The sequence below is a fragment of the Salmo salar genome, chromosome ssa05 (genome assembly GCF_905237065.1).
Source record: "Salmo salar chromosome ssa05, Ssal_v3.1, whole genome shotgun sequence".
NCBI lineage: Eukaryota > Metazoa > Chordata > Actinopteri > Salmoniformes > Salmonidae > Salmo > Salmo salar.
Window position 1 is genome coordinate 83,891,336 of NC_059446.1, and position 19,394 is coordinate 83,910,729.

Consider the following 19,394-nt stretch of genomic DNA (forward strand, 5'->3'; position numbering starts at 1 on the left):
TGTCTTCCCATACAGTATAGTTGTATGTCTTCCCATACAGCATAATTATATGTCTTCCCATACAGTATAGTTATATGTCTTCCCATACAGTATAGTTGTATGTCTTCCCATACAGAATAGTTGTATGTCTTCCCATACAGTATAGTTGTATGTCTTCCCATACAGTATAGTTGTATGTCTTCCCATACAGCATAGTTATATGTCTTCCCATACAGTATAGTTGTATGTCTTCCCATACAGTATAGTTGTATGTCTTCCCATACAGTATAGTTGTATGTCTTCCCATACAGTATAGTTGTATGTCTTCCCATACAGTATAGTTATATGTCTTCCCATACAGTATAGTTGTATGTCTTCCCATACAGTATAGTTGTATGTCTTCCCATACAGTATAGTTATATGTCTTCCCATACAGTATAGTTGTATGTCTTCCCATACAGTATAGTTATATGTCTTCCTATACAGTATAGTTGTATGTCTTCCCATACAGTATAGTTATATGACTTCCCATACAGTATAGTTGTATGTCTTCCCATACAGTATAGTTGTATGTCTTCCCATACAGTATAGTTGTATGTCTTCCCATACAGTATAGTTATATGTCTTCCCATACAGTATAGTTATATGACTTCCCATACAGTATAGTTATATGTCTTCCTATACAGTATAGTTGTATGTCTTCCCATACAGTATAGTTATATGACTTCCCATACAGTATAGTTGTATGTCTTCCCATACAGTATAGTTGTATGTCTTCCCATACAGTATAGTTGTATGTCTTCCCATACAGTATAGTTATATGTCTTCCCATACAGTATAGTTATATGTCTTCCCATACAGTATAGTTATATGTCTTCCCATACAGTATAGTTGTATGTCTTCCCATACAGTATAGTTGTATGTCTTCCCATACAGCATAATTATATGTCTTCCCATACAGCATAATTATATGTCTTCCCATACAGCATAATTATATGTCTTCCCATACAGCATAATTATATGTCTTCCCATACAGCATAATTATATGTCTTCCCATACAGGATAATTATATGTCTTCCCATACAGCATAATTATATGTCTTCCCATACGGCATAATTATATGTCTTCCCATACAGCATAATTATATGTCTTCCCATACAGCATAATTATATGTCTTCCCATACAGCATAATTATATGTCTTCCCATACAGCATAGTTATATGTCTTCCCATACAGCATAGTTATATGTCTTCCCATACAGTATAGTTGTATGTCTTCCCATACAGCATAATTATATGTCTTCCCATACAGTATAGTTATATGTCTTCCCATACAGTATAGTTGTATGTCTTCCCATACAGAATAGTTGTATGTCTTCCCATACAGTATAGTTGTATGTCTTCCCATACAGTATAGTTGTATGTCTTCCCATACAGCATAGTTATATGTCTTCCCATACAGTATAGTTGTATGTCTTCCCATACAGTATAGTTGTATGTCTTCCCATACAGTATAGTTGTATGTCTTCCCATACAGTATAGTTGTATGTCTTCCCATACAGTATAGTTATATGTCTTCCCATACAGTATAGTTGTATGTCTTCCCATACAGTATAGTTGTATGTCTTCCCATACAGTATAGTTATATGTCTTCCCATACAGTATAGTTGTATGTCTTCCCATACAGTATAGTTATATGTCTTCCTATACAGTATAGTTGTATGTCTTCCCATACAGTATAGTTATATGACTTCCCATACAGTATAGTTGTATGTCTTCCCATACAGTATAGTTGTATGTCTTCCCATACAGTATAGTTGTATGTCTTCCCATACAGTATAGTTATATGTCTTCCCATACAGTATAGTTATATGACTTCCCATACAGTATAGTTATATGTCTTCCTATACAGTATAGTTGTATGTCTTCCCATACAGTATAGTTATATGACTTCCCATACAGTATAGTTGTATGTCTTCCCATACAGTATAGTTGTATGTCTTCCCATACAGTATAGTTGTATGTCTTCCCATACAGTATAGTTATATGTCTTCCCATACAGTATAGTTATATGTCTTCCCATACAGTATAGTTATATGTCTTCCCATACAGTATAGTTATATGTCTTCCCATACAGCATAGTTGTGTCACGACTTCCGCCGAAGTCGGTTCCTGTCCTTGTTCGGGCAGCGCTCGGCAGTCTTCTAGCCATCGCCGATCCACATTTCATTTTCCATTGGTTTTGTCTTTGTTTCCCACACACCTGATTTTCATTTCCCAATTACTGGTCATGTATTTAACCCTCTGTTCCCCCCATGTCTTTGTGTGTGATTGTTTATTGTTCAGGTCGGTACGTTTACGGCTGTTTTTTTCGGGTGCTGTTTCCACCCGTGTTTTGTGGCGACCGTTATTGTTCGCACATTGGTATTGTTACTTTGTGCTATTTTCTTAAGTAAAGTGCATTGTTTACTCATCTCTGCTCTCCTGCACCTGACTTCATGCACCAGCTACACCCACCGCCTGACAAGTTGTATGTCTTCCCATACAGCATAGTTATATGTCTTCCCATATAGTATAGTTATATGTCTTCCTATACAGAAAAATGATATGTCTTCCCATACAGTATAGTTGTATGTCTTCCCATACAGTATAGTTGTATGTCTTCCCATACAGCATAGTTGTATGTCTTCCTATACAGAAAAATGATATGTCTTCCCATACAGTATAGTTGTATGTCTTCCCATACAGCATAGTTATATGTCTTCCTATACAGAATAATTATATGTCTTCCCATACAGCATAGTTGTATGTCTTCCCATACAGCATAGTTGTATGACTTCCCTTACAGAATAATTATATGTTTTCCCATACAGCATAGTTGTATGACTTCCCATACAGAATAATTATATGTCTTCCCATACAGCATAGTTGTATGTCTTCCCATACAGCATAGTTGTATGACTTCCCATACAGAATAATTATATATTTTCCCATACAGTATAGTTGTATGTCTTCCCATACAGCATAGTTGTATGACTTCCCATACAGAATAATTATATGTTTTCCCATACAGCATAGTTGTATGTCTTCCCATACAGCATAGTTGTATGTCTTCCCATACAGAATAATTATATGTTTTCCCATACAACATAATGTCAACCCATGTTGACACTGAGACTATGTTGTCTAGTCTATACCTAATTAGGCCTGAACTACAGACAGACAGACAGACAGACAGACAGACAGACAGACAGACAGACAGACAGACAGACAGACAGACAGACAGACAGACAGACAGACAGACAGACAGACAGACAGACAGACAGACAGACAGACAGACAGACAGACAGACAGACAGACAGACAGACAGACCCACAGATAGACCCACAGATAGATCTACTGTATAACACAACACTGGTATGTTTTCAGCCCTGCGGGCAACGGTTTATGTGGACACCAGTGTGTAGTGAGCTAATCAAACCACCTCTATAATATCCTGGGAATTAACACCAAGCAGAGCCGACAGAGCCTGGAGAAATCTCTGCATCTATTTCACATGTATAATGCAGCAGCAGGAAATGGAATCCAGAGAGCAGAGCAGCTCTTCAGTTGAGGCTGATCAGGCTGATTGGTCACTGGACTTAGTCTATGCCCCAAATGGGACCCTATTCCCTTTATAGTGCACTACTTTTGACCAGAGTTCATAGATAGTAGTGCACTATATTGGCAATATGGTGCCATTTGTCAGAGGGTGTGTCCCAAGGCAAGTGGAACCCTATTCCCTATATATTGTATATGCGTTACTTTTGACCAGAGCCCTATGGGAGCCTATTGGCCCAAAATAAGTGCACTAAATAGAGCATATGGTGCTATTTGGGATGCTTCCTTAGTTTTGGGTCGGCTGCATGAAGTGATACATCTCTGTGTTTTGCTGAGCCTTTGGACAAGGTCTCACGAGAATCCCAATTAAGGAGCTAATGCTGAATATGTTTCCTTTAAACAGCTGGTAAACCAGGCGTGTCCTAGGCTTCTTGGCAAGCACTCAATGTTTACGTCCAAAATGGCACCCCATTTCCTATGTAGTGTACTACTTTTGACCTGGGCCCGTCGTGCTTTATGTAGGCTATAGGGTGCCATTTTGGACGTCCCCCACGTCACGTCCATTTGTATTGTATTGATTATGAGGGATGCGGGGGATGGAACGGTTGCCTAGATTCTAGAATAAGGGCAGGGCATTGTAGCCTTGAGGTGTGTGGTTTTTCACGGCGGGTCGGTGTTTATATTGATAGACGCAGTGTGAATTGAAACGGTGAGTGGGAGATCGCCTGCTTTTAACAAGGTTGGCAAGGTTCAAATCAATAAAACACCCCTGGCAGTGACCAATTTATTAAATAGGTAAACAAAGAAAGTCCTACTTCTATTCTTGATTCTGTGAGAAATTGATCCACAAACTAGGCCAATTGCTCCTGGACAAAAGCCGTTCTTGTGTTTTCTGGAACAAACCGATCCTCGCATAGATTCAGCACCATGGACAGCTAAAGGAGAGATTATTTTCAACGCCGCGAAATCCCGCCTTTGATTCAGATTCCATTGTGATTTCACAATAGAAGGGGACATGCTCTGACGTAATCAACAACGCATGAATGTACTGCCTCAAACCTGTACGGACAGAAAAGAACAACTCAGCGACAGCGAGGCCTTCGCTTCACGCAACTCTGACCGCTCTTTCTGATCTAAACCTAACAATGGCGTTGCCGTTGGGAACATTAGGTCGGTAGACCTCATCGCGCTGAAGTACATTACCCCTTTGACGCAATTTATTCTGGGTCAGTCTTTGATGTCTTGTGGAGAAAAACAACACATAGGCCTGCATGTGAAACGAACATACAATTACAAAGTACTGCAGTCAGTCGTGTGCCAATGTTTAATAACATAAATAGAACGAATTAAATGTGTAGTATTCTAGCTGTATGTATGTATCTATTCTGTCATTCTAATGTTATGTGCACATGCAGGTGAGTGTAGGCCTACATAAATAAAAGCACGGATAATGAAGGCTATACAGTGTGACATGAGGTCTGGATGAGTTCACAGGTCTGTGTGTGTGTCTGTGTGTGTCTCTCTCTCTCTCTCTCTGTGTGTGCTGTCTGTCTGTCTGTCTGTCTGTCTGTCTGTCTGTCTGTCTGTCTGTCTGTCTGTGTGTGTCTGTGTGTGTGTCTGTGCGTGCATGGAGGAACATGAGTAGCCATGCAGTAACCAGAGCCCACCTCTGTCATTGAACCTATCTGTTGTCATCAGACACTGCCTCATGCTAACCTGTTTGGGTTTCAGGCTTTGTGAAGCTGGTCACTCTTCTCTCTGCTGCTTCCCTTCACTGTGATGCTGTGATATTATCACTGGGGAGACTCCATGACACTTCACTGAGCTGTGACGCTGTGATATAATCACTGGGGAGACTCCATGACACTTCACTGAGCTGTGATGCTGTGATATAATCACTGGGGAGACTCCATGACACTTCACTGAGCTGTGACGCTGTGATATTATCACTGGGGAGACTCCATGACACTTCACTGAGCTGTGATGCTGTGATATTATCACTGGGGAGACTCCATGACACTTCACTGAGCTGTGGCGCTGTGATATTATCACTGGGGAGACTCCATGACACTTCACTGAGCTGTGACGCTGTGATATTATCACTGGGGAGACTCCATGACACTTCACTGAGCTGTGACGCTGTGATATTATCACTGGGGAGACTCCATGACACTTCACTGAGCTGTGATGTTGTGATATTAGTAGTATCTTCCTGTATGGTACAGGTTCTGCTGAGAGCACAGACACAGAGACCAAGCCTGTGTGCTGCTCAGCCCAGACAGTGGATAGGGTGTCACTAACCCAGATCCTGTTGCGGACGCTAGCCTACTGTTGTTGACAACGCTATCGTCACTATGACCAGCCTAGGGATCCAGCAACGTCCCACTGACCACAGACAGACAGGGAGGAGTCCTTTACTCCTGTCTCACAAACAGAGGTCCTCCTCCTCCCTGCCCCTCCTGAAACGCCTGCACCAGGCCAGGGGGCCGTACGCTGGCGCTGAGCCCCAGACAGACCCGCTGTCGCTGGATGACTACTTCTCCCTCCTCCAACGACTGAAAGAGGAGACTTACATGTACAAACAGAACAAGGAGCTGAAACAGGTACAGAGCAGGAAGCCATGGTGTAAGCAGCAGCCTCAATCTCCACCTCTGCCCAGGTAAGAGAACAGCAGTCTTATCCTCCTGCATGACTCCATTTTGTTTGCCAGTGCACTACAGTATATTTGGTTATTGTACTGTCTGTGTTGTACATCATGTCTTGGTGCACTATGGGAACTACATGTAGCTTAGCTGATGGAAAGAAATCCTTCAGTCTGTCATAGACTTGACGGTCAGAAATATTAGGAATGATGTCACATGGGAATGTTAGCGGGTCACATCTGAACAGGAGTGTCGTTGGGAACGCTAGTCTGCATCCCAAATGCCATCCTATTCCATTTATAGTGCACTACTTTTGACCTGTCCAAATAGGGAATAGGGTCCCATTAGGGATGCCCTTGACCTTGACTTGTTCCTCAGCAACAGGTTTAAATGTCTTCTTGCAGTCCTCTTCCCAGAGGCCCTAGCAGCAGAGTTCCACCACTTCCCGGAGTTCCCAGTAGCAGCAGCACGGTGTTACCGTCGGGTCGTACCCAGCGTAGACTGAGCCAGCACTCCAGCCACAAGATGGCGTCCTCCTCCTCCTCCCAGAAGGGTAAACACACCCCTGCCATCATCAAGGGCCATCGCCACTTAAGCTACGGAGGATCCGTCCCACCTGAGTAAGATTAGCATTAGGACCATGACTTTTTATTGGTCCAATGTACACGGATTGCTGACGGAAACTTGTCTTCTGATTTACTTGAACCCCTCTGAGTATCAAGCATTCAGTAGCATTCAGAAAATTCTCTCTCAAAATAATATACACATTTTTAAAAACGATTCCAAGTGTGAGCCAAAGTCCTTGCTTTCGAGTAATTGTGAGATTGTGGATTGATTGAAAATGTACTAACCATATTTCTCCCTTGAAATGTCAACATTCACCTACCAAGGGTATGTTGTATTTGTTGGGTTGTGTTCCAAATGGCATCCTATTCTCTACACTGTGCACTCCTTTTGACCAGTAGTGCACTCTATAGGGAATAGGGTGCCATTTGAGAGGCAACTGAGGGTTCTTCTCCTTTAAGCCAGTGTGTCTTCACAGGAACATCACCATTCAACAGTTTTATGACCTTACACCTACCAAGAAAAGTAACGTCCGCCTCAACGACCAGCTGTAGGTTGCCTTTTACATGTTATATCATGTGTCCCAAATGGCACCCTATTCCCTATATGGTGCACTATTGTTGACCAGGGCCCATATGGTTGTGATCAAAAGTAGTGCACAATTATTATATATATTTTTTTACCTTTATTTAACCAGGTAGGCAAGTTGAGAACAAGTTCTCATTTACAATTGCGACCTGGCCAAGATAAAGCAAAGCAGTTTGACACAAACAACAACACAGAGTTACACATGGAGTAAAACAAACATACAGTCAATAATATAGTAGAAAAATAAGTCTATATACAATGTGAGCAAATTAAGTGAGATAAGGGAGGTAAAGGCAAAAAAAGGCCATGGTGGCGAAGTAAATACAATATAGCAAGTTAAACACTGGAATGGTAGATTTGTAGTAGAAGAAAGTGCAAAGTAGAAATAGAAATAGTGGGGTGCAAAGGAGCAAAATAAATAAATAAATAAAGTAGGGGAAGAGGTCGTTGTTTGGGCTAAATTATAGATGGGCAATGTACAGGTGCAGTGATCTGTGAGCTGCTCTGACAGCTGGTGCTTAAAGCTAGTGAGGGAGATAAGTGTTTCCAGTTTCAGAGATTTTTGTAGTTTGTTCCAGTCATTGGCAGCAGAGAACTTGAAGGAGAGGCGGCCAAAGGAGGAATTGGCTTTGGGGGTGACCAGAGAGATATACCTGCTGGAGCGCGTGCTACAGGTGGGTGCTGCTATGGTGACCAGAGAGCCGAGATAAGGGGGGACTTTACCTAGCAGGGTCTTGTAGATGACCTGGAGCCAGTGGGTTTGGCGACGGGTATGAAGCGAGGGCCAGCCAACGAGAGCGTACAGGTCGCAGTGGTGGGTAGTATATGGGCTTTGGTGACAAAACGGATGGCACTGTGATAGACTGCATCCAATTTATTGAGTAGGGTATTGGAGGCTATTTTGTAAATGACATCGCCGAAGTCGAGGATCGGTAGGATGGTCAGTTTTACAAGGGTATGTTTGGCAGCATGAGTAAAGGATGCTTTGTTGCAAAATAGGAAGCTAATTCTAGATTTAACTTTGGATTGGAGATGTTTGATGTGAGTCTGGAAGGAGAGTTTACAGTATAACCAGACACCTAGGTATTTGTAGTTGTCCACATATTGTAAGTCAGAACCGTCCAGAGTAGTGATGCTGGACGGGCGGGAGGGTGCAGGCAGCGATCGGTTGAAGAGCATGCATTTAGTTTTACTTGTATTTAAGAGCAGTTGGAGGCCACGGAAGGAGAGTTGTATGGCATTGAAGCTCGTCTGGAGGGTTGTTAACACAGTGTCCAAAGAAGGGCCAGAAGTATACAGAATGGTGTCTATAAAGGGAAGAGGGTGCCATTTGGGACGAACTGCTATGGTTCATCACTGGACCATGGCTGAAATCAGTTTTACACCAATATAATGTTCATATTGATTATCCTCTTATTTTACAAACATTTATTTTCAGTATACCAAAACCAACAGACATCAACATCGCGTAAGTACTCATTTTGTGATCTAGATCAGTTTCTCATTCTCAATTGTTACAGTACTACTGTAATATCATTCTACAGTAACTGTTACAGTATTACTGTAATATCCTTCTACAGTAACTGTTACAGTACTACTGGAATATCCTTCCACAGTATCTGTTACGGTACTACTGTAATATCCTTCTACAGTAACTGTTACATTAATACTGTATTTTCCTTCTACAGTAACAGTTACATTACTACTGTAATATCTTTCTACAGCAGGGCTCTCCAACCCTGTTCCTGGAGAGTTACCCTCCTGTAGGTTTTCACTCCAACCCTGTTCCTGGAGAACTACCATCCTGTAGGTTTTAACTCCAACCCTGTTCCTGGAGAACTACCCTCCTGTAGGTTTTCACTCCAACTCTGTTCCTGGAGAGCTACCCTCCTGTAGGTTTTCACTCCAATGGTAGTTCTCCAGGAACAGGATAGGAGTTAAAACCTACAGGAGGGTAGCTCTCCAGGAACAGTGTTGGAGTTAAAACCTACAGGAGGGTAGCTCTCCCGGAACAGGGTTGGAGTGAAAACCTACAGGAGGGTAGCTCTCCAGGAACAGGGTTGGAGTTAAAACCTACAGGAGGGTAGCTCTCCAGGAACAGAGTTGGAGTTAAAACCTACAGGAGGGTAACTCTCCAGGAACAGGGTTGGAGTTAAAACCTACAGGATGGTAACTCTCCAGGAACAGGGTTGGAGTTAAAACCTACAGGAGGGTAGTTCTCCAGGAACAGGATAGGAGTTAAAACCTACAGGAGGGTAGCTCTCCAGGAACAGGGTTGGAGTTAAAACCTACAGGAGGGTAGCTCTCCAGGAACAGGGTTGGAGTTAAAACCTACAGGAGGGTAGTCTCCAGGAACAGGGTTGGTGTTAAAACCTACAGGAGGGTAGCTCTCCAGGAACAGGGTTGGAGTTAAAACTACAGGAGGGTATCTCTCCAGGAACAGGGTTGGTGTTAAAACCTACAGGAGGGAGGCTCTCCAGGAACAGGGTTGGAGTTAAAACCTACAGGAGGGAAGCTCTCCAGGAACAGGGTTGGTGTTAAAACCTACAGGAGGGAGGCTCTCCAGGAACAGGGTTGGAGTTAAAACCTACAGGAGGGAGGCTCTCCAGGAACAGGGTTGGTGTTAAAACCTACAGGAGGGAGGCTCTCCAGGAACAGGGTTGGAGACCCCAGTTCTACAGAAACTACTTACATACAGTTGGTCTCTGCTTCCTTTATTGTTATGCCCTCCCCCTCAACAGTAAGATCATTACAAAATGTATAGGATTAATATCCGTCTAACTGCTTACTGTATATGAAATGTTGTCTCTATGTCCTTTATTGCTCTGCCCTCCCAACAGAGAGAGGAGAAAGGAGGACACAGTTTATAGTGCTAATATCATTTTACACTGACTGCTTCAATACAGTTGTAATGCCTGTCCTTCCTTCACTGGTATGCCCTTCCTCCATACAGAGAGATAATGATACAGTTGTAATGCCTGTCCTTCCTTCACTGCTATGCCCTCTCTCCATACAGAGAGATAATGATACAGTTGTAATGCCTGTCCTTCCTTCACTGCTATGCCCTCCCTCCAGACAGAGAGATAATGATACAGTTGTAATGCCTGTCCTTCCTTCACTGCTATGCCCTCCCTCCATACAGAGAGATAATGATACAGTTGTAATGCCTGTCCTTCACTGCTATGCCCTCCCTCCATACAGAGAGATAATGATACAGTTGTAACGCCTGTCCTTCCTTCACTGCTATGCCCTCCCTCCATACAGAGAGATAATGATACAGTTGTAATGCCTGTCCTTCCTTCACTGCTATGCCCTCCCTCCATACAGAGAGATAATGATACAGTTGTAATGCCTGTCCTTCACTGCTATGCCCTCCCTCCATACAGAGAGATAATGATACAGTTGTAACGCCTGTCCTTCCTTCACTGCTATGCCCTCCCTCCATACAGAGAGATAATGATACAGTTGTAATGCCTGTCCTTCCTTCACTGCTATGCCCTCCCTCCATACAGAGAGATAATGATACAGTTGTAATGCCTGTCCTTCCTTCACTGCTATGCCCTCCCTCCATACAGAGAGATAATGATACAGTTGTAATGCCTGTCCTTCCTTCACTGCTATGCCCTCCCTCCATACAGAGAGATAATGATACAGTTGTAACGCCTGTCCTTCCTTCACTGCTATGCCCTCCCTCCATACAGAGAGATAATGATACAGTTGTAATGCCTGTCCTTCCTTCACTGCTATGCCCTCCCTCCATACAGAGAGATAATGATACAGTTGTAATGCCTGTCCTTCCTTCACTGCTATGCCCTCCCTCCATACAGAGAGATAATGATACAGTTGTAATGCCTGTCCTTCCTTCACTGCTATGCCCTCCCTCCATACAGAGAGATAATGATACAGTTGTAATGCCTGTCCTTCCTTCACTGCTATGCCCTCCCTCCATACAGAGAGATAATGATACAGTTGTAATGCCTGTCCTTCCTTCACTGCTATGCCCTCCCTCCAGACAGAGAGATAATGATACAGTTGTAATGCCTGTCCTTCCTTCACTGCTATGCCCTCCCTCCATACAGAGAGATAATGATACAGTTGTAATGCCTGTCCTTCCTTCACTGCTATGCCCTCCCTCCAGACAGAGAGATAATGATACAGTTGTAATGCCTGTCCTTCCTTCACTGCTATGCCCTCCCTCCAGACAGAGAGATAATGATACAGTTGTAATGCCTGTCCTTCCTTCACTGCTATGCCCTCCCTCCATACAGAGAGATAATGATACAGTTGTAATGCCTGTCCTTCCTTCACTGCTATGCCCTCCCTCCAGACAGAGAGATAATGATACAGTTGTAATGCCTGTCCTTCCTTCACTGCTATGCCCTCCCTCCATACAGAGAGATAATGATAAAGGTTCCGATTCCAAAAGAACATCCATATCAGGCCCACATCTCCCGCTTCGCCCTGTTCCCAACTTTCCGCTCACCAGACGACCCCGACACAGGCGTGAGAGCTGCGTCCCTACGACCCCTGAACCCCCTCGTCCCGTCCTCTGCTCCAGAGGTCACCGTGCTGAGAAAGACAAAAGGTGGTGTGCGTGCGTGCGTGTTTGTGCATGTGTGTGCAAACTGCATGTGTGTCTGTGCGTGTCTGTATGTGTGTGTGTGTGTCTGCGTGCTTGCCCTTATAAGGTCGCACACACAAACACAAGCCTCATTCCCAGATGAAGTGTGTTGTCTTCAATCCCAGGAGGTCCTTATCGTCATGAGGTACTGGAGGCACCCATGACAACCAGGAAGAAAACCATCTCATGGCCAGGACAACATGGCTTCCTGGATGTGAGTAGCTATAGTACAGTCATTTAGCTAAGCCAGGTTTCCCTCTCACTGTACACAGAAACAGGTGCGTCCCAAAATAGCACCCTATTCCCCATAGAGTGCACTGCATAGGGTATCGAGTGCTATTTGGGAGGCAGAATATGATCCTTAATGTTATATTTCATCTCATCTGACCAGTGAAGCCCAATAAATGAATGTTCTCACTGAAGTGAATGACTAGGGATTTGTTCTAAATGGTACCCTATTCCTTAATGGTAGTCTATTCCTTAATGGTAGTCTATTCCTTAATGGTACCCTATTCCTTAATGGCAGTCTATTCCTTAATGGTAGCCTATCCCTTAATGGTAGTCTATTCCTTAATGTCACCCTATTCCTTAATGGCACCCTATTCCTTAATGGCACCCTATTCCTTAATGGCAGTCTATTCCTTAATAGTAGTCTATTCCTTAATGGTACCCTATTCCTTAATGTCACCCTATTCCTTAATGGTCGTCTATTCCTTAATGGTAGTCTATTCCTTAATGACAGTCTATTCCTTAATGGTAGTCTATTCCTTAATGGTAGTCTATTCCTTAATGGTAGTCTATTCCTTAATGGTAGTCTATTCCTTAATGGTAGTCTATTCCTTAATGGTACCCTATTCCTTAATGGTAGTCTATTCCTTAATGGTAGTCTATTCCTTAATGGTAGTCTATTCCTTAACGGCAGTCTATTCCTTAATGGTAGTCTATTCCTTAATGGCACCCTATTCCTTAATGGTCGTCTATTCCTTAATTGCAGTCTATTCCTTAATGGCACCTTATTTCTTAATGGCACCACATTCCTTAATGGCACCATATTCCATAATGGCACCATATTCCTTAAAACTTCTTAAAGCTAGGGGGCAGTATTCGGAAGTTTGGATGACTGAGGTGCCCAAAGTAAACTGCCTGTTACTCAGGCCCAGAGGCTAGGATATGCATATGCATGGTAGTATTGGATAGAAAACCCTCTAATGTTTCTAAAACTGTTAAAATAATGTCTGTGAGTATAACAGAACTGATTTGGCAGGCAAAACCCCGAGGACAATCCATCCAGGATTTTTTTTTTTTAGGTTTGGATTTTCCAATAATTTTCTATGGGAAAGCATAATTATTAGGATCCAGATTGCAGTTTCTATGGCTTCCACTAGATGTCAACAGTCTTTAGAAATTGTTCAATGTTTTTTTTTTAAATAAAGAAGTAGTCGTATTCTTTCTAAGTGTCACTCAGGTGGACTCTAGTCTTTTGGTGCGCGTAAATGACAGCGCGTTCCTTGTTGTTTTTCTCCGGTATTGGAAACAGTTTATTCCGTCTTAAATTTGATCAATTATTTACATATTAGGGTACCTGAGGTTGGATTAGAAACGTTGTTTGAAATGTTTGGACCAAGTTTACAGGTAACTTATTAGATCCTTTGTAGGCATGTTGGGCGAGTTGGAACCGGTGTATTTCTGAATCAAACGCGCCAAATAAACTGACATTTTTGGGATATAAATAAGGACTTTATCGAACAAAACGACCATTCATTGTGTAACTGAGATCTTTGGGATTGCAAAAAGATGAAGATCTTAAAGGTACGCAATTTATTTTATCGCTATTTCTGACTTTCGGGATGGATCTGTTTGGTTGGAAAATGTTTTTCATGCTTTTGTATGCGGGGCGCTGTCCTCAGATAATCGCATGGTATGCTTTCGCCGTAAAGCCTTTTTGAAGTCTGAGAAAGCGGCTGGATTAACAAGAAGTTAAGCTTTTAAATGATGTAAGACACTTGTATCGTCATGAATGTTTAATATTATGAATTTAGTATTTTAGAATTTCGTGCTTTGCAATTTACCGGATGTTGTCAAATCGATCCCGTTAACGGGATTCTAGCTGTAAGGGATCCCTAAGAGGTTTTAATGGTACCCTTTTCCTTAATGGCACCCTATTCCTTAATGGCACCATTTTCCTTAATGGCACCCTATTCCTTAATGGCACCATTTTCCTTAATGGCACCCTATTCCTTAATGGCACCCTATTCCTTAATGGTACCCTATTCCAGGGCACCCTGCTCAAAAGTAGTGCACTTTTAAGGGAATAGGGTGCCATTTGGGAAACAACCTAAGGAAGAAGGTCACATGCACACTCCATCTGTTCCTGACACCTGTGTCCTGTCTCACCTTTCTCTTTGTCTCTCTCTCAGCACCCCAAGCCAGTTAAGGGCGAGGCCCAGACCCAGGTATTCTACCCTAAGTCCCAGAAGACAGTGTTTCCCAACCCCACCTTGTGTGACTGGGACGTCACGCTGTCTGAACGAACAGCCAACATGCTCCGCAACGTAGAGAAGTCCCACTGGGTCACCTCCTACCAGCTTCACTACACAGGTATAGAGAGCAGAGCCCCGAACACACAGGCTATATCCCAAAAGGCATCCTATTCCCTATGTAGTCCATAGGGCTCTGGTTAAAAGATGTGTACTCTATAGGGGACAGGGTGCCATTTGAGACGCAACCAGAGACATGGAGGAATACTCCAGACTAGTTGGACCAGGGAACTGGCGGCCCGCGGATCAATTTAACAATTATTATTGTACATGTTTTTTAGGAACTCAGAATAGTAGAATACACAAGGTGCAAGTTTTGAAATTTGGTTGTGGATCAGCAGTTTTTCTCTTGTTTTTCTACAGTCACTCAATTAGCCCCATGTCCACTACCATGTTTTAGATTGGTTAGTTAGTCTAGCCAGCTATCTAGAGTTGTAGTAATCATGGTCGAATTACCGACCGGGGGGGCCCCATTGATGTTGTTAGTCACTCTCACTCAGATATCTTATTAAAAACGGCAAGCATTTATCTCCACCTATGGCAAAATGTGTAGAATTGCAATAAATTATCTGTAAAACGGCTAAATCTTTTTATTTTCTCCCCTTGGCAAAATTTGTAGAATTGTATGAAATGAGTTATAAAACTGCAACATTTTCTGGGTATGTGGGTATGGATGTGGGTAGGTAGACCCACGAGCCACTGTGGCCCCTCAGGATGAGTTCAGATTTCTTGTGGCCCCAACCCCCATCAAAGTTATCCTTCCTGAGTTAGACCATATCGGTCAGAAACAGCATCAACACACTTTTGCAAACAAGGAGTTAATATGTTTTTACTCCAGGCAATGGGCCTACTAATCCCTTGAGGTTGGATGACTTCCATGAGAACACCATTGACATGATCACTGGGAAGATAACTCCCTACACAACACAGCTGGTACGTACACTAACGTATGAATCACCTGAATATACAGTGCCGTTGTAATATTCCTACATTTAACAGCTTCGCTAGAATAACACATTAGCCTCCAAACCTTCTTTAACTTCCCCAACTACCATACAAATAGTTTTAGACTGCTTAAACAAGCACACAGTTTTTCTTCAGTATCACTTTACTCTGATGACTGAACGAGACAAACCTCCTCCTAACAAACCAGTGCTTGTCTCTCTCAGAGGGAGCGATCTCACCCCGTCCTGCTGCCCCCTAAACCACGAGACGGACGCAAGGCCAGAATACGCCAGGGTCGTCATATGGTGGAGAGCACCTACCACCCTCCTGTCACTGCCCCAGCAGCAGAGTCCTACAGCGTAGACCACACTTCCACACAGAATCACCCTGCTGGGCCTCTGGGAACTATGTCTGGTCACCAAAGTCATCAGGAGATAAAGGGGAACCCTTCTACTCAGGACGACCATCCCAACAACAGCCACGGCCACTCAGAGCTCAGTCTAGCCAGGCCTGAGGTTGGAGATGTGTCTGGGCCTGGGGCTGGAGATGTGTCTGGGCCTGGGGCTGGAGATGTGTCTGGGCCTGAGCCTGCTCAGGTGTCTGGGTATGTGTTCCCTGGTCACCACCTTCAAGATCAAGGCTCCAGGTGTGAGAGGTGTGGGGAGGAGAGGTGTGAGTGCCAGGTCAAGGAGGCCAGAGAAGGGCTCCATCACCCAGGGCCAGGGGCATCAGACCCCCAGCAGAGCAACCAGGCTCCCAGAGCCTCCCTGGAGAAGGGGGTGTTGGAGAAGGTCACAGACACAGAGAGCTCTCTGGCCTTGTACAGCTGCCAGCTGCCCCATCCTCCCCTGAATGAGACCACAGAGGTCACCAAAGAGAATAACACCAAGAGAGAGGTATGGTACGAGGACCTTCCTAGTAGCAAGAAGCAGAGCTACACAGCATCAGGGGGTAACCCGTTCAGCCTGAGCCAGCCAGCTCCAGCATTGGCTACTAACAACACAGGGGCGGCATATGAATCTGAGACAGAGCTGCCTGCTGCTGATCTGGTCTCTCCCAACATCCGTAACTGGCGCTCAAGCGGGAATTTAGTTCTGGGTTCTGAGATGACTGCCAATCAGACCCCTGAAGAACAGGATCAGGAGTGGCAGAACAGAGAGATCCCCATCCCACGCAGTATCTCCAACCCCTGTATCCAACCCCGTCCACATGCCCTGCCTTCCACCCACCCAGGGGAGAGGGGCAGGGGCCGGTGCCAGTTGGCCCTGTTGGAGCTCCAGGACTCCTTCAGTAAGTCGGAGGTCCACCGCCTCTTCCACAGCTCCCTCCAGGGGGGCGCGGTCAACCTGCAGGACAATGTACACACCGGGAGAAAGCACCGCTTCTACGGCTTCAACTCCTTCTATTTCCACAACTGAGCACTGTATTGTAGACCTACCACTATGCCAACAGTCTGTAGGGAGTGGAAGACATCAGAGGGCTTAGTGAGTTGGATGGGTCTAAGGTCTACAACGTTATCTCTTCATGATGGGAAATCCAACCATATACTGTCACTTACTCAAAGCTACTGACATGTTTTGCTTATGATGTCTATCTTTCCATGTGCAGATGGTTCAAATAAAATCATCCAGAATAAGTTTGCATGCTTTGAGTGTATATACATATGTGGCACTATACATGACACAATGAAAGATGGAATGACTGGTGAACACATGAAAGGGACACATTTATGGTCCGTTAAAAAAGCATAAAGAAGTCTACAGATGACTAATAATACAAGTGGACCAAGTTGAATTACTATCTCTGGTGAAGGAGTCCACCTCAGACAATATACTTTGATGTGTATGTAGCCAGATACAGAGCCAGATACAGAATCCAGATACAGAGCCAGATACAGAATCCAGATACAGAGCCAGATACAGAGCCAGATACAGAGCCAGATACATACAGACCCAGATACAGAGCCAGATACATACAGACCCAGATACAGAGCCAGATACAGAGCCAGATACAGAGCCAGATACAGAGCCAGATACAGAGCCAGATACAGAGCCAGATACAGAATCCAGATACAGAGCCAGATACAGAGCCAGATACAGAGCCAGATACAGAATCCAGATACAGAGCCAGATACAGAGCCAGATACAGAGCCAGATACAGAATCCAGATACAGAGCCAGATACAGAGCCAGATACAGAATCCAGATACAGAGCCAGATACAGAGCCAGATACAGAGCCAGATACAGAGCCAGATACAGAGCCAGATACAGAATCCAGATACAGAGCCAGATACAGAATCCAGATACAGAGCCAGATACAGAGCCAGATACAGAATCCAGATACAGAGCCAGATACAGAATCCAGATACAGAGCCAGATACAGAGCCAGATACAGAATCCAGATACAGAGCCAGATACAGAATCCAGATACAGAGCCAGATACAGAGCCAGATACAGAGCCAGATACAGAATCCATATTTTCACACCGCAAGTGCTGCATTGACCTTCTGTCGAGCAGCAGCATCTGAGAGAGAAAAATACCTTTTCACCTCCAACACCATGTGTTGCCAGTCAGATTGGCTTTACAGCTTGACACAAAAGACTGTTCTGTGTTCCATGCCAGTGAGTCATCCCGGAGTGGAATGTCCTTGAGCGTTCTACAGCAGTCTGTCATTCCATCTTAGTCAGCTACATACTCTCTAAGAAATGAGCTCAGAGTACAGCAGGGATCTGGAGAGTCATACTGATCACTGATCATGTACTGATGTTGTTCAGACAATAAACTAGTTATGAATTACAATTGTATAAGACTGCATGTGAAATAACTTAAAAGCTCTTGATAATGTTTTATCTAACTAGATGTGTAGTGCCAATTCACTGTGTAAATCAGTTTCATTCACATAGAAAATATAGACATTGTTTTTAGTAGGTTTATGACCATAGTTTCGACCTATGACAGCAACATCTTCTCCGGTACATCACTGGTTATCATACCGTTTGTCCAGTAGATGGCGGTGTAGGTCAGCATTTCCCATTTCCCAGTTCCCGGAAGCCTCTCAAAGGATGCTCAGCTGACCTCAGACAAGTGACCTTTGACCCCACTACCCTGTTGCATAATTATCTCATGTGGCCATAACTCAACAGCATGCCATCATGTCAAATATGTGCTTTGATTGTAAAAAAGAAAAGAAAAAGAAACCAGGTAGGCTATGCTACAGCTGAACACCATCAGCTCTAAAATGCTTTACTATAGGCCTAACTCAGAACAACACTATAGACCTAACTCAGAACAACACTATAGACCTAACTCAGAACAACACTATAGACCTAACTCAGAACAACACTATAGACCTAACTCAGAACAACACTATAGACCTAACTCAGAACAACACCATAGACCTAACTCAGAACAACACTATAGACCTAACTCAGAACAACACTATAGACCTAACTCAGAACAACACTATAGACCTAACTCAGAACAACACTATAGGCCTAACTCAGAACAACACTATAGACCTAACTCAGAACAACACTATAGGCCTAACTCAGAACAACACTATAGACCTAACTCAGAACAACACTGTAGGCCTAACTCAGAACAACACTATAGGCCTAACTCAGAACAACACTATAGACCTAACTCAGAACAACACTGTAGACCTAACTCAGAACAACACTATAGACCTAACTCAGAACAACACTGTAGACCTAACTCAGAACAACACTATAGACCTAACTCAGAACAACACTGTAGACCTAACTCAGAACAACACTATAGGCCTAACTCAGAACAACACCATAGACCTAACTCAGAACAACACTATAGACCTAACTCAGAACAACACTATAGACCTAACTCAGAACAACACTATAGGCCTAACTCAGAACAACACTATAGACCTAACTCAGAACAACAC

General features: G+C 43.6%; 1 protein-coding gene across 1 annotated transcript; it reads left to right on the top strand.

The window, feature by feature from the left end:
- Positions 1 to 4,217: 4,217 nt before the first annotated feature.
- LOC106574028 (uncharacterized) lies at positions 4,218 to 17,105 on the top strand. Its single transcript, XM_045719199.1, has 10 exons — positions 4,218 to 4,804; positions 5,310 to 6,237; positions 6,625 to 6,840; positions 7,263 to 7,334; positions 8,811 to 8,840; positions 11,767 to 11,957; positions 12,119 to 12,207; positions 14,411 to 14,591; positions 15,369 to 15,463; positions 15,700 to 17,105. The coding sequence occupies exons 2-10, from the start codon at positions 5,933 to 5,935 to the stop codon at positions 16,891 to 16,893; spliced, it is 2,373 nt and encodes a 790-aa protein (XP_045575155.1). The 5' UTR covers positions 4,218 to 4,804; positions 5,310 to 5,932; the 3' UTR covers positions 16,894 to 17,105.
- Positions 17,106 to 19,394: the final 2,289 nt, after the last annotated feature.